General features: G+C 41.9%; 1 protein-coding gene across 5 annotated transcripts in view; it reads right to left on the bottom strand.

The window, feature by feature from the left end:
* Positions 1–5,327: 5,327 nt before the first annotated feature.
* PALS1 (protein associated with LIN7 1, MAGUK p55 family member) overlaps positions 5,328–17,028 on the bottom strand; it is a 908,688-nt gene continuing 896,987 nt past the window's right edge. For 4 of the 5 annotated variants that reach the window (XM_069638717.1, XM_069638715.1, XM_069638716.1 and 1 more), the window contains one exon: positions 5,328–15,509. In XM_069638717.1, the coding sequence (XP_069494818.1) occupies positions 15,333–15,509 (177 nt within the window). In that variant the 3' untranslated portion in view covers positions 5,328–15,332. The remainder of the gene's footprint in view (positions 15,510–17,028) is intronic. The other variant, XM_069638719.1, reaches the window with a different exon arrangement.

Here is a 17,028-nt window from a genome sequence, read left to right as displayed (position 1 = left end):
TCTAGAAAGACAATAGGTTTATACATGACACAAATAGTTAAGGTGGTAAAACAAGGCAACTAAATCCCTGTTTCATTGACTCACTTGGTGTGATGTCTGCATGTGGGTGCAACGATAACAATATGTGACAGCAACACACTGTATAGACTGCAGGTACAAACCAACCAATCTATAATGGCGGACTTAAACTATGAGCGCAATGATAGGATAAACTGAAACATGTTTCTGTAGAATGCTCTTGTATTTCCACACTGAGTGCAAGTGTCAATCTGTTACTGCAATCAACATGTGGTGCAGCAAAAGATCTAAGAGTGCCCGAAAGTATATGACTGCAAAGTTCACCAAAGAACACAATAAATGTCGGGGTGGGGGCAGCAGTCATGGCAGTGAAAATAATCTGGGTGCAATACCAAATGGGTCTATGAATGTGGTTACTATGGGGGGTGGGGCTACATGGGATGAGTGCAAAAAAGTGTGTCTGCAGGTCAATCTATGAATGCAGAATTCATGGAATCAAGGCGGGGCATGTGGAGCACAGCAGTAGTTGCATAATTAAGACAATGTACAGGGTGCAGAGTTCCACCAGCACTGTATGGAAGCAAATCATTTTGAGTAAATTAGTCTGTTAATGCAAAGTTACAACAAGTAGTCGGACCACCGTTGTTGGGTGTCCCTTAGAAAGGCCAAAACACAATCCTGCGTAGTCAGAGGTGATGGAAGGAGGAAAGGGGCAATATGCATTGAACCTGGCCTCTGCATTTGTTGCTCTGTGGATAATGGTTGTAGGGACTGGCTACGGGATCAAATGTTGGGCCAATGTGTGTCAGGAGGGGCAGGGACCTTAGGAAAGGTTTGGAGCAAGAGCGGGCAACCGGCCAGTCAGCCTCACAGGTCAGCAGCAATACCCAATCAAAGATGACCTAGGTTTGGGCTCCTTGCGGAGTGTAGGCCTCTGTGACCCAGGGCCTCGCATGTTCAACAGCTGGGCAAGGAAGTCTCCGAAATGTGTGGGTTTATAATTGCCAACACAATGCTCAGCTCAGGACACCATCAAAAAATGTGCTGCTACCCCTAACTGACAAATGGCAGTGGTTATTCGGTTTTGTATTTAAACCAACACTTCCCTCAACTAAAGTATTTCCCAGTGCATTTCACAGAATTTTAGAACAGACACTTAACCAGAAGGTTAACAAAGGTTCTGTAATGCCTTTTATAATAGTTTACCTATGTTTGTCCAACCAAACGGCCAAATGCCAAAGTGCACAGGTCATGGACTTCAGCTCCAGGTACAATGACTTACATGCATGGCGTACTGATGAGTGTCAAGCCCAGAAGTCACTGTGTTGGCCATGCCCCAGCACGGGCCATGCCCGTGTGCCCAGCTCCATAAGAGCTGGGCACACGGTCTGAGGCATGGATGGCCCTTGGCGCAGTACCTCCCTGCCAACTTCTATGCCGCTCCACCATGCGTTTTATTGTGTTGCTACAGTTCAGCCCAGGATAATTTCACCAAACATTAAAAACGTTCATAGTCTGCTGTATATTTCCTTTTACAACGTTTCATGCATGATGGCCAAAGTCCAAACTCATAAAATTGCATTCTCTTTATATAATTCTGCTGTGTCCATGGATGAAATCAAAGTCATAACCTTGTCCCTACCTTTATGGTCATGGGGATGGGGGTGGAGGGAGTTAATATCTAGGTAGGAACCTTTTTCCCCACTCGCCTTTTCCTTTACCCTGGCCACAGTAGTCATTTATGTCTCTCTCCATACGTCATTTCTGGAGTCATGCTTTCCTCCCAACATTATAGACATGTGTAATTTACTTTTGCAGCACACAGCACATTTTGTGCAGTGTTGCTGGGCAGCCCCTCAGGCTTCCATTTTTATTGTATTCTCCTTGTAAGAACACATGTTCCCAAGAGTAGGTGAATACTGTTTATTCTTTCTACATTTCATATTGTGAGATACACACACCACCTTATATGGAGTGCTCTAGGGTTACACTGTATCCTCTTTCTCACTTCTCCTGTAACATTTCTATTACAGTAACAAGCACACCTGAATGGCTGGTGGCAATGGACGTGTTCTACTGGCTTTTGGGCAATTTTTACTCCCAGCTGCAATAATGCACAGAAGGGTGACCATGGACCCAAAACGGTGACTGGTTTCTTTATCATGCCATTTCTTGGGTGTTTGTCCTTTCTTGGTCCTTCTGCCTTGCAGGGTGGGGGAGGTCCTTCTCCTACTGTTGTCTTTGGTGAGAAGCCTGTCAAGGCACAGTGTGCCTGTGAGGACAGGAAGTGGGAGAGGATCCCGAAACTCTGCTGGTATTGGTCTTCTAGCATGCATACCTAGAACCAGTTTCAGCTGGAAGGCTGGCTGGACTGCCACCCCCAAAAATTTTAATGTAGCACAAATTCCGATTGGCTGGGTTCCTAGTTTGGAGGCTGGATCGGGGGGGTGGGGGTGGAGGGACATACCGAGTCGACCACTGCAACTAAATCCAAAGAGAAGACATCTGCATCTATTTCCAGCAACCAGAGATGCCTGCTCAGTGACCGCTGCTGTGCTGACCCTTTCTTCCATGTGACCGAGCTCTAGAGAGTATGACTCCTTCCTTTGGGCTGGTGAGCATAATCAGCTTTGTGACGACCTGCATCTTGAGCCATACCATGACAACCTGCAACCTTCCTGTGCTGCAAACCGCCAATACCCATAGACCTGCAACCACTGTGCAGTGCATAGTCTTCAGAAGATCGAATCCTCCCAGATCTCCATAGGCAAGACTCCACTCCTTGAAGTCCCTTCACCAGACTGGTGAACCCAGAAAACACAGCGAATTGATCAGGCAGTAACCGTTCTTCATCTGGTGTTATCGAAAAGGGTGCCTACATCAGAGAACCATGAGACGCTATGAAGAATCATTTGCTGGGAGCCTTTCCACTCGACTGCTGCTGCAAAATTCCTTCCAATGTCCCTCCTTCCATCAGAACCCAAGAATTTGGTGACTGGGTCCTGTTTCTGCTGCATCATGAGGGTGTCTGCTTGCATCATCATCTTCACTGCTGAGGTACTGTGAGACTATAGGTAATACTTACCCAGAGCTGTTCTACCGCTCCTGTATTGTTGGGATGGTGATTCGCAAGTTTGGGTGTTCGCCCATGCCCGAGTGTGCCCTTTACTCACTTGCATGCCAAAATGGTAGGATCTGCACCCAGTCACCACCCACCTTTGTCCTTCATCAGGCATCAGAATATTACTGCAAGCCAGCATCGCAGAATACCACCCCTTGACTGTCAGCTGTATTGTGAGAGATAGTAGTGAAGCGATCCAATAGCAAGCTACCCAAGGATTGCCTTCGCTTGCTAGCTCTATGCCTTCACACCATCCAGTGGAAATCTGGACGGGACCAACGCCCTTGCAGTTCAGGAAGAAACTCGAGACCTTTCTCTTCAACCAATACCTAGGTCCTTCATCCTATCCTATCCACTCGCCGTGGCCAGAACAGCCAGTGCTACATATTGAGCCCCACCTCATTTGTTAAGCTTAACATGTAAACTGTCTAGTTGCTCTCCAGCTAGGTTTGCGTTAACATACACATACATAACAGCATGGGGTGTACTATTTCATACAGACTAGCTCTCCAAACATGCCTTTAGAAAAAGAGTAGCACAAGGAGGGAAACCGATGGCGACAATTAAACTCAAATGTCTGTCCATTGACAATATATGGTTTATATTTGTGCAAAAAGTTATTTCAATAGGAATGGTTGGTGGTCTGTTCATGGTTTGCATTGGACCCGTTTACTGATTCACGAACGAGTGCCCCCACTGTGGTTCAAGGAACACCAAAATGGAATCTCTTATTGCAAGTACTTTTTTCAGATTGTCTCATCTCAAGAAAGATTAATTTAGATATAAGAACATTAGCAGTACCATTGGGTGTAGCGAAAGAATTGAAGCACATCAGATAATTGCAGGTCTCAACATTATCGTGAAGGGACACACAAGGCTTGAAAACAAGTTTGAGTGAATACTACATCACAGTGTGCTCCAGGGGCAATGGGAAGTGGCAAAACAAACAAAGGAATTTGGTTCCAGGCCCCAGAAGAGATGCATTGTGAGTAATCTGGGATCTTACTAGTAGTGCATCACAGAATGGACGGGCCATCGACTTGCTATGGGTAAGCATCCCATTGACATTGTTTGCAGTGTAAGGGAAGAGGGGCTTCACCACCAGACTCTTGGCCATTGGTCTAAAAGAACTATGGTGGGTTCCACCACAAGATGACCTCAAACACCAAGGGACTGGAAGCCCACCAACAGAGATTCCTGGAAGAATAGTGGAGTTAGACAGCGTAACAGGACGTTTCTTGCACACACAGGAGTAATGATGGGGGTATCCGGGGCATACACTAAGGTCATAGAACTGGATCTGAAAAACATTTAGTGGATCCGTGAATGGAACGGGTCACCTGCACATGCAACCTTCAACGCAGAAATTGTTGACTCGCCCAGAAGTAAATATGGGTTGAGTATTAGAACATGTCAAATAAACTCTTCCACCTGAATGCAAATACAACCAGAGGCTTTTTTTCCCCCTCACAAAAGTGTGGACTGAAATCATTCCAGGTGCATTGTATGCAATCCTCTTTATGGTACAAAGCACAACCAACCAAAGAGTTGTGAACAAAGGCGTTTACCTAAAACGTACAGCAACCGTAGTTTGCAAACCAGTGCAGTCGTTTTCCCATTTACACCCATGGCTCGAGGAATTTTGCACAGAATCCCTATTGTAAAATTGAAATTCCAATTGGTAAGTCAAGAAACTAGTTTGTAATTTTGAATCTTAGTTATATGCTTATAAAAATACAGATTGATATCGAATTCTACATAAATTAAAACTCTTAACAATTAAGACCATTTAACAGTCTTTCAAACATTTTAGAAACTATATTTTTTTAATGCCAGCAAAACTCAAATGTTTTGGGGTTTGTTGGAAAACCTAGAAGGATTTGACAAAGTTCAAAATGCACTGTAATTTGCTGCAATCCATTGCAGAGTTGGAAAAAAAACTGTTGCATCCTTTCACATTTTTCAAGAACGACCATCCGATCCCTATGTGGTTTCAATGGTGGGGGGCATCTGAGGCAAAGCATCTCTGTGCATTGCCCTTTTGCCGTTTTCAGCATGCGTGTTCACAAATACATGCGTTTTTTTGACACAAGAAGCTTAACAAAAGTATCAACAACTGAACATTTGCCACCATGAATATCTCTGAAGAAGTAGAGCCAAGAGAAGTGAGTAACACGAACCATGTCGAGACTGTTCAAGTGATTTTTATTTAAAATCTAGAAATATAATATTACATGATTCGGTGTGCAGTTCAAGACATCTCATAAGATACAGAGTGCAGATACATCGAGGATATAAAAGGAGGATATTGTGGCGCATAACACATGTCTACAGTTACCTTAAACAATTAAGGCTTAGTTCCCCGGTTCAATGTGTATTTTAAAAGCAGGACAGAAACCCAATGATAAAAATGCCAGCCTAAAAACCTTCCTTTATTCAGAACAAACAGCATCCCCCCAGCACTTAAATGGGCTACGTGCAGCCAGACATGTAGTCAAGTATACAAGAGGGCCACTTCCATCTCAGGAGAGAAGACATATGCTTTTAAAGAGATGCAAGTACCGGTTTATTTGAAATACTGCACCTACTCCATTACACAAGCAATAAAAGCCGCAAGTGGCAATGAAGCATTGCACATTTTTAATACAATCCGTCTTCCATTCAAAACACTTTGAGGAAGAAATCCTTCACACACAACTTGAATAATTTCAGTTTTAAATCCTAAAAAATCCTAATAATTGTGGTCTATAGAAGCCTGATGGTTAGATGGGTGGGGAAAAGGATGTAAAAAGTATTTTAGAAAATAAAAAGGAATATGAGATACTGATTCACACAGACCGTTACTGGACAACTCTTGGGTTCAGTGTAGTTGTGGCCACTCAGATGGACTATTTTCAGAATGCTATTTTACACGACTTGACAAAAAGGCATTTAAATTACATGTAGCATCTGCATGTACACGAACACGCCCTGCCAGTCATTCAGAGATGGCACTTTGCCCAGGGATAATGCAGTTCGGCAACACTGCAGCCATTTCGTGATCATCGATGACGGCTGCACACATGTACATGTTTGTAATTGCATCTGAGACGCACACATCTGCAACTCCAGTATCTTGGTCACACTGCCTGCACGGAAATAAAAAAAAGCCCCAAAATCTGACCAATGGGGGGGGGGGGGGGGGGGGGGGAACATGCATGCACCTTCAAGGGGGAGTAAAATTGAGGTGTTTTATTAGGCTTCCATACACTGCATGTTAAAAATGCCTCGACAAAAATATTTGTATGATACATTCCATCGAGCATACCAGTCTGCAATACATATAATGCTATGGTTTTTAACAAAACTGAAGCAAGTTCTCAAAACACTCTGAACTGCTGAGTTCTTTTTTTTGGAGTGGGGCAAGGGGGGGTCAGGTGTCCTGGTCAAAGTTCTGAAAATGGTTGCCAGGCTGTATGCGCCCTATCAAAGCCGTGACTTTTGAATCATCGAGCCTAAAGGACAGCGCTTATATAGTAAGGCGAAAAATGCATTGTGTAGATCCCAAACAAGACCCACCCAAGAATCACTACAGATATTAACCCCTCCCCACCCCCTGTAAGCAACACCAGCATTTATCAAGTAGGCAGTGCAAGAAGCGCTGCAACTCTTTCAAAAAGTAATTAGTGCACACTTATAAATAATATTAAAATACACACAATCACTGTCTGTTTCTATGTGAACATAATCTCGTAGTTTATAACAGTCTCGTCTGGAGCGGATAATGAGAAGGAAACGTATCATTTAACACATATTAACCAAGCCACGCTGGAAGACCTGTTGCCAACCATTGGGGAGTGGTTCAATGGGACTTTAAACTCATTGAGACCTACCTTCTCAAAAGGGGATACAGATCTCTAGAAAACAATTATTTAAAAAAAATCTCAGGGACATTATACAATTGCAAGCATATTTTGCTTTATTTAGTTGGATTTAAAAGAAAATACAATAAGTCACCCACGCTGCTGTTCTTTTCTATGCTGCTTCCCAGCAATTGGTATTGCCATGAAGAATTACAGACAGTCTTTTGCCGATTTCTCTCTTAGGGATGCATTTGGCAGTGTTCTGCGACCATGAAACTAGATTGCTTTGTAAATAGGGCAGCCATCGTGAACTAGTAAATACAGCTGCTAGCAGCTGGTCTACTGGTGTGTGTAAATCACAACACTATCTAGGCCACAAAATGGGATTTGCCCTAGTCATTGGTGAGTGCTAATTCACTCTTGGCGAGTATGAAATTGTGTACATGTGGCGAAGTGGGTGTTTCACTTTAATGCCTGCCTAGTAACTTGCAGCTTGGCATTTTTCACCCAGACTACACTAACGTGCCATAATCCTTTACCCATGCATTCAATACTCATGTTCTGTTGTGCTGCTTTTGTTTATTAGTACAGCTCAAACCATTACACCCACCAAGATATTTTGAAATCACTACCGAAAAAAGTGAGAAGGTATGCCAGTTGCAATATGTTTGCTAAGAGCTTATGCACATAATATTAAGTAACCTTAAGTGCTTTAGTGACTCAATGCTTGTACCACAACCCAAGATGGAGACTGGAGATCTTACCCTTAACAAAGAACTCTGCTTGGTATGTGGGAGGTGTGGGAGATGTGGGGGACGGGATGACTCATGTCTGCCTAATCAAAAGACAGTACCAGACATCAGATATAAATCGAGCAGGGCCTTTTGGGCATGGAGAGGCTACATGTACTGACAGCAACAACACTTACTGAATGAACTATGAGTAATTATATGTAAAGTGCCCCAGTACCTGGATGCATGGTACAGGACTACCCCAGAACAAAAAAAAATATGAATATTTTGAATAGAGAAAAAGACAAATACTAAAAGGACAGGTAACTGTCATAGGTGGATGTAAAACGAGTTTGAACGTTCTTATCTGGGAGAGCCACAATGCAAGAAATACAGCCCCCCACAAATGGTCTCTCCTCATTCTGTCTAATTCTACCAACATCTAAAAACCAAACAAAATGCATGTCAATATGTGGATCCACGATTCAAAGAGATCCATTCCGTGAGCCACTACATCAGTGCATATTTCGACTCCACGAGAAAGCTGGCTGCAGCCAAGGATGCCCCGATCGCTTCACTGATTTACTAGTTTCAACAGGCTCATTATATAGGACAGATTGCACCATTCTGCATTACATTTTCGTGGTAATGCTGGCTTTGGGAACCTCAGGCTCATTGGGCCATTGCCCTTCAAGGATTTTCAAAGGGAGGTTTGATGACCAAGACAAATTAGGTGTCCGAGATCCTGGAGTTAGAGCTGCTTTCCACACCCGAAAGTACACATTCATGTACCTGGACTATCTGCCAGGACTCTCGTTGTGTGACATTATTACTGTGAGAAAAGATGATGCAAAAAAGGACTTTCAAGCCCAAACTTGCAGCACAACTACTTGTTTCAAAAGGATAGTCAACAAAATGAAGAGGACCACCAGGGTTTGATGCATGACAGAGGGCACCCCCAAACGTGCGCCTCTGTATAAAACTGTGGCAGCTTTGCAGAATATTGCAGCACATTGTAAATGACTATCATTCATACACCCTGTTAATAAACCTCCCAGGATAGAACAAGCAGACTAAGTCTCCTAGAGTGAAAAGATTACTTCAAAGATTCCTAGTGGGCTTTATTCGGGCAAGGAATCCCTGCCTGCTCAAGGGCCATCTCATGAATTAGATGCACTCCCCAAACTTGCTCCTGCACAGAGAGTCTACTGAACACCACAAGAACAAGCTCTACTACTGAAAATCTCAAAATGATGGGGGTACAAACTAGAATAAAGATGAAAGGATTACACGGGTAGAAAGGTGCATACACAGTTCCGAAGATGTGGCAATTCACTAGGATGTATCCATGCAGAGAATCAGAGCTCTTCTGACCACAAAAATAAACTGAGATTTGGTTGTAAAAGCACAAGATTCCCACTGATAGTCACCATTGAGTGGTGATACAGATTCAAATGTAGGAACGTCTTCAAACATACACAACCAGTTTCTTGCGCTTGACATGGTACAGAGGCGACACAAGTGGACATTGTCACACTGTATTTGTCAGCTGCCTTTAATACAGTTAATCATGTTGTAGTGCGCTAAGTGAATTTAAGGATTCCTGGGTGGCTCGCCCCTTCTTATTCAAGGTGCACGCCTCCTGTGTATTTCAAGCCTATAGGAAGTCACCAGGTGGATGCAGCTGAACTGGATGAAGATTACATCTGATTATTCCCCTGTGGGGTGCAGACTGCATTTATGGCAGGGCTGGTCGAGCCCCTATTTATTAATAGACCCTAACCAACCTTTGTTTTACAAGTACAGAGTCAATATCCTAAACATATTCAAAAGTGGAAGTGGCAAAGGATTTTTGAAAGACTTCATTTTATGATAATACTTAAGCTATCGTGCCTCGTTTCCGATTGCCCTAAATTGAATAATTGGCCCACATCTAAATATTGGTGCATCTGATCTATAGGGCTGTTTCCTTCATGGAACATTCCCGTTCTATGGTTTAGAAACCTAACTGAGCAAAGAGCACAACTAGCATGAACGCCAAGGCGCATGCATTCCATGCAAGTCTTGTTTACGGGCATGTTAATTGCATGATCCGGAATATACTTAGGATCACCACCCCAATTTCAAACATTCACAATCAGCCAGGCCTTACAGGTGGCAGGGCTAGTGGCTGTTCTACTTCCACCTTGGGAGCTGGAGGTTCCTTTCCCAGCAATTCACAATCTTCCCTCAGTTTGCAGTCTTTCTGCTGCATATACAACTTTTTTTGTGCAGACTTTCATAATGTATATATCCATGTACTTTAAAAAAAATAATAAAGTTATATGATGCCTCTGCCTTTTGAGGAGGCTATTGCCCATGTACTCATTTTTTATAAAGAATGAGGATGCTCTGATTGATCTGGCCACCCTCGACTACTTCTTGCCTACCCCTTGCATAAGTTCCATTTCAGATATAGAAAAGGTTTCCCTCAATGTCATCTGCCTAGCTTGGACTTGCGGATTGCCAGTGCTGTCTTTGCGATTGCCACCTGGCCTCAAACTGTTCTTGTTTACTCTTCAACCCCAATCCTAGACTCACTTCTTGATTGTTTGTAACATGCTCAACATGTTCAGTCTAAAAGCCTCATGTACCACAGCCCCAGCTTGGTGATCGATGCTCACAGTGGCCTCCTGTCCTCTACTGTAACAGGCATGCATCGATAGAGTAGAATCAGAGGATAACTGGATTCTTGGCCATGATGCCGTCTAGCAAGGAAGGTAATCGTACCACAACTGCCAAGCCCACCATAGGGTTACACAAAACAAGGTAGAATTAATAGAGTAATCAGTTTGTTAATTTGGGAAGTGGAAAAAGGCAGTGGGACAGACCCAAATGAAATTCATTTGACCACGAGAACAGAAAAGAATTTCCTTCTTGCATCAAGAGTGTTTGCCTCTCCCATCCAATAGGGTGAAAAGGATATCTTGGGTGTCAAACATCCTGATCTGAGACAGACACAGCAGTTGAAAATCAACGTGCTATATATTTCCACATACCCATTAGCCCACGAATGAAGACATGCCATGTTGTGTCAAAACCCAGACATGGAAAAAGGGCTGGAAATGTGGGAGGTGTGGGATGAGCACCATGTTTTTCATCCGACTCAAATGAATTAAGGAATGCCACAGGGGTTCAAACGATTTCCAAACAGATGAAATGGCTGCTTGGATGCATTCAGAGAATGTACCAAATGCGGTGACCAGGGCTTTTAAGGGAAACAATATTTAAGCTGTGTGCTCTAGCTTTACAGGTCCAATGGACATTCTTGAGGCTCCCAAACCAGTTCATGAGAAATATAAAAAATACATATGGCCACACAGACAAAATGAAATACGGTGCACATAAGGAGAGACTAGTAATGTATAAACTGAGTAACCAAGCGCTGCTTAAATTACTTACCTTCTGCCTGGCCACCACCTGCCAAACCTTTCTGATATGAGGAACAACATGCAATGTAGCTTGGTGCAAATCCTTCCAGTCTACTACCATTAAACAGCAATGCCTCCTTGGTGAAGCACTTACAGAACCTTAAGCCCACCAGTTCCAATCATTATCCCAATAGATATGTAGGGCACTGTACCACCCCTTCTCCTCCTAGGAAGAGGTGTGTAGTATTTGCATTGCAAACTTCTCAACACAACTTTTCCAGGAATGCTGAGACCAATTAAAATTAATGTAGTGCTTAATATGTTTGGAGATCATTTGTTAATAAAATTAAGTCAGGTGTGGATATTCAACCAACTGCACAACAAAACAGTAAATGCTTGCACTGTATTTACTATTACCATTCACACAAAGGCCGCGTTGGTTGCACCACAACATTATGTGGTAGACAGGGTGCAGTGTTACCTCCCACAACTGGAACACAAAGGCCTAAGCATCATAGATAAAAAAACACTCGGTTAGGACACCGCCAAAACATGTAATCTCTGCGATGACCAAGAGGAATAGCCGTGACAGTTATCTGAAAACACAGTACTTAATTGGCAGATACCATATTATGATGACACCCCTGTTCTAAAACAATGTGCAGAGGTTAAACAGGCATCACTTAATAGGAGGGAAGAAAGTAGACATCATGTAGTACAGATTTAAATGAAATCCAGAATCTGTATGCTGTGAATAGCGATCGCCAAACCTTAAATCAGAATAGACATTTTAAATAGGAAATCTATTTTAATGTATATGTTTAAATTCATTGCAGAAAAGCTGTTGGAAAGAAGCCCCTTATCAAAAGAAAGGCATCTCAAGAGACATTACTTCAAACATGCTCCACTAGATTTTGTCTGGAAAAAAATTGGCAGCCATCAGCCCAAATTACTTAAAGTGAGTATGTGCAATAATGATTTTCTGAGTAGGTACTATGCAAACTGAATTTTACGAGCCATTTTCATTGGTCATGACGGGGTTATATGAACATTTAACCCAGCAACAGAATTTAGATGCCAGCGGTGTCTGCACAGAACCTCATAGTGCGATTTCATAGAGGCTTAAAGCAGTCTTTCGAGACGGCATGAAATACAGCAAGGTTTGGTGCAGTGTTCCCTGAATCGTTATCAGCTCGCTGGAAACCAAGGTTACAACAACAAAGTCCTACCACCCTCTTTCCATTTTCAAGTAATTTGTTCCTCTCGCTTAAACAGTCCTGGAAGGAGTCACCATGCTTCAATGCAGGAATTCTCATTATCATAGCTACAAAAACATTTGGTAAATATATTTTCTTCATCACAAGGCACACTCAACATACCCTATACGCCCTTCTTTCATTTTGAGAGGAAATCCATTATTTGCCTAAATTTGCGCACGTAAATATTCTGTATAATACTGAAAAAATATATATACATATACACAGAAAGTTGGGCCAAAAAAAGTCTATTAAATTAAAATTACAAGACAACATACTCTGCAGTGTTTAGCTTTGGATATGACAAAATGCAGTGATCAAATGTTTAGGGAAGACAATTTCAATAAGTATTCACATTCAAGGATGCTACGTAGTCGCTCGCATTACTGCGTACACTCTAACAAGAATACAGATGGGCTACAAATGAAACCTTATTTGTTCAACAAAATTTGCAGTGCTATCTGGGGGACAGGTAAACATTTGCAACTCTGTAAACTTTTATTTGTTTTACAGCTTTCCAAAGGAGTCCGAGGTTTATTGTAACATGCGTTATCTGACTTCTATGGCAGTTGAACCCGACTAAAAGCTACAAGGACAGAAATTCTTGCAGTTTGGGGCAAGTGTGCAGTTTATTGGTTACTGGATCTACCAAAATGCACACTATATAATTTCATTTTGGCCAAGCACTGGCTGGAATAAGACCGCAGTAGATGAATGCACTTGGCTATCCTCCCAACACCTTCCTTCACGAAGATAAGGCAACAAGTTCCATTTCCGAGCTAGAATCTCCCCAAAAAGTTATTATATTGCTCACTGAAATTAAATCCTGCCTGCATACATTTTATATGTGACAGAGATGGATAATGCAGGACCCTGCAACGAAGGACACCACTTTCTTAGCATTTTGTTTGGGATATCAAACAAGCCCTTCATACCGTTCTATGAACTAGGGAGGATACACAGAATCAATGGGTTAGAGGTACACGTGCCCTGCAAGTGTGTCTCACTGTATTAATACGAAGATGCAACAAGTCCTTTGCAAACGATTGGATATTTAGAAGAGAACTTCTTCAGGGTCAGAAAAGGCTTCCCTTTTCAGCAAGCAATGCATCCTTAAATTGAGTACACATGTATTTTCCCAACCTCACCTGCAACAGTGGAGTGACTCACTGTATGTTTCTAAGCTACATTCATAGTGTTCATATTCTGGTTTACAAAATATTGCTTTACATTAGACCAGCAACAGCATTCAAGCATTTGGTTCCAGTTTATCCAGAATCCTAATGAGACCGCTCAGCGTTACAGACACAACATTCCAATTAGTGCTCATATGTCCTTGTGGGTAGTACACGGGGCGGGCGGCTTGCAAAAGCAAGAGATTCTGCAATGGTGGGCCCAGAAAGTGGAGGTGCCTTAACATAATGTAACTGTTTCTTTCAAGTTTTAAATACAAAAGTAGTTCTCACATATACTTTAAAATGTATTTACATACTTTCATCTATTAAAAAATATAATACCTCATTGGGCGGCAGGGAGTGGGATAGGGAAGAATTATTAGAAAATTAGCATTGCAAACATAATTTGACATTCTCCTTCTGATTTAGATTAATATTACATTCCACAAGCTGCCTGCTTTAAACAGCCACAAAGGAAAGCAACTAGGAGTATGAGCGAGAATCTAGAGCGTTCGGGCAAAGTTAACATGGCCACATACGTCTATACGTTTCTCCTTTGCTTCTTAATTCAATCGAAAAGATCAGTGAAGCCGTGCCCTCTCAGTAGTAGGGTGTTATTCCCAAAATAATGACATTTACAGGGTTATTCAATCTATGTGTACAATCATAATCAGTGAGGTCCAAGGTAAAACAAGCGGAGTGAGGGGTGGGGGAGGAGACATGACGCAAAGTACAGAAAGACAAGGAGCTGAAATATTTACATTATCAACAAATTCTGAACTGAAGGTTTATTGCTAAAATCAAGTGCTATGATAAAAAAAGGAATTGTTATAAAATGGAAATACTAGAAAATGGAATGTTTCGAATTTCAGAAGCCAAAAACACTCCAAGCATAACTAAACGGATTTTGTACAAATCTTAGCTTACCGTGAGGGCTTCTACCCAATTTACGACTCTGTGAAGAAATTCCCTACAAACTACAGTGTTTACCTGTGGAGAGGGTAGTCATGATTGAAATGATTACCTGCGTAAAAAAAGTGATTCTCGATTCATAGAAGTGTGAATCATGTGCTAGTAAAATGTTTGCTTTAGGGATTCATTGTTCTGTCAAAGAAACACTGCCTCAATATGTAATTTCGTTTTGCTGGAGTTTAGGGCTGCAAGTTAAACGGTACTGTGTATGTCACACTGCTCTCTGGCTGCGCAGGAGCAGCGCTGCATGTCACCAAAGTTTCAACTCGCAGCTTCAATGACTGGTTACAGAAGCACAGATTTTGAAGACACAGGTTTTCCATCTTGGGCACATTGTCCTAATGCCTCGAATAATGTTCATGCAAAACGCCTGGATCCCAGTCCTCATTGTGCAAGATGAAATACCTTGTTGGGAGTTGTGCTGGAAAAATGCAGGTGAGGAACAATGCCCTTCGGGGTCACAAATACCAGGACCAACATTGGCTTGCTTAAAAACCCTTGCATAGGTTTTAATTGTTAAAAATGAGATTGGGTGCTTCAGTGCTTTTCATTATAGTTAAAGCATAAGGATCATGCCAGTGTAACTTTCACTGTCATAAGAGATTTAGTTCCATACATGGTCTGTCAGATGGATTTCTCCTTAGGTTTACCCTCATCAAGCCACTCAAAGAAATGAATGCTCTGTGTTGTACGCTTGGGTTGGGCTGCTGAATACCTAAATGTTCTACAACTGCAGTCTCCGTTCACCAAATTGACAGGCAAAGCCCACATAGCTGATGCAAGTCTTGTGTTCCAGCACAGGCCCCTTCACCGTAACCAGGTGGAAGGCACCCACTGAGGCTCTGTGTCAAGTTTGTTAATCAAACGGAGCAGCTCTTGATAAGCTTTCTCCAGGTCTGTATTCACAATCGCTGTGTCGAAGAAGTGGCCATTATTCTGCTCCATCTCCCTCGCCTTTTCGATGATGTCTCTCAGTTCTTCCGGCTGCAACAGTGTTGGGGAGGGTGAAGAAGGCAGAACACAAATGTTAAATCTTCACTTTAACTTTATTCGGTGTATCCACCATAAAGTCAAACATAAGAAAACAGTACAGTAAAAATAAACAGTAAAAACAAACAGTAAAAACACAACTGGATTAAAATCAATCGTAATATGATCCAAAAGAATTAATTTAACACAATAAAGATTCATCTAAAAGTACGTATTAAAAAAAAGATACTAAGATAATAGTAGCATTTTTGACCTAATGGAAAGAGCTTTCCAATAAAAGTGCATCAGATACTAAGAGCTGACCAACAGTTTCTAAGACACCGCTTCTACAATATAGGGATTAAACATTTCTTAAGCTCAGATAAATACAAGGCACAACATTTTTTTTATTTAAATCATAATGCCCTTGTGCATTATTTTCATATGTTTCAATAAACACATGTTAATTGAAGCATTTTATTCAGATAAAATACTGCTGTTACACAGACATGATTTGGAAGTCTATCCGCAAATTAGCTAGATTAACTAGTGATTGATGACAACTAAATCCACTATTAGTTAGCACACCCAAGCAAGTCCCCTCAAGTCCTGTTTTGCTGCGAGACGCTGTGTTGTTCCTGGGACGTTTGGACGCTTTCATTCGGATTTTGGACTTCAATTAAAAGCGAACTTAATTTCCCATAAGGTGATTACACCTCATTGACATTTGCCATCTATACTAACACTCCTGAACGTATACTAAATGTTTATTTATCTATTTTCTCATTGTGTAGGCTTGCTTACCTGTTTTGAAGGCGGTGCCTAAATAATCTGGTACGCGCGGGTACCCAAGCAAGTCCCCTCAAGTCCCACTTTGCCGCTTAGCCGTGAAGCTGCGGAGTTGAGGGCACAGGTCTTTAAATATTAACGAACAAGGTCTGCTTTTGTGGGGTTTTTTCGGATCTTCCAGTGATGACTGTGTTGTAAATGTTGTTATAAATTATTAATTTTAAGTGCACTGTATTAATCTGTCAATTTACTAATTCAGAGGACGTAAATCATAGTCTGAATTTAATTATGAGTATGTTACCATATACTTTAAAGACCAGCATGCCAAACTCAGTTAATCAATCTGGAACTCCTCTGTACTCAGACCCAATCAAGAAAATTGATAAACCAAAAAGAGCGTCCTCAAGCAAGTCAATTACACTTACTCCCCGCCTAAAGACGCTGACATCTTGTAAAGACATCAGATTGTTTTGCCCTCCGTTAAAGATAGCGGAACAAGTCCCCTCACCTACTGCAGTGCAGCTGGACCCCCTCCAAGTTAATTCCTACAACCTGTGAAGAAACACAAAAGCTGGAGGATCAACCCGTTTCTGACAACACTATACTACAAGCACTTAAGATTACTGAAAAAAACAAAGAATCTCGACCCCAACTGACTCAAATTGAAGAGATTTCTGGCTCCGAGAAAAGTGACAAAGTTTTTACAGAAATTTCCATCCATGCGAGCAGTAGAGGAGCAACTTCC

Source organism: Ambystoma mexicanum, chromosome 14, assembly GCF_040938575.1.
Source record: "Ambystoma mexicanum isolate Mex_15411 chromosome 14, UKY_AmexF1_1, whole genome shotgun sequence".
NCBI lineage: Eukaryota > Metazoa > Chordata > Amphibia > Caudata > Ambystomatidae > Ambystoma > Ambystoma mexicanum.
Note: the sequence above shows the minus strand (reverse complement) of the source record. Positions and strands in the feature narration are given on the sequence as shown.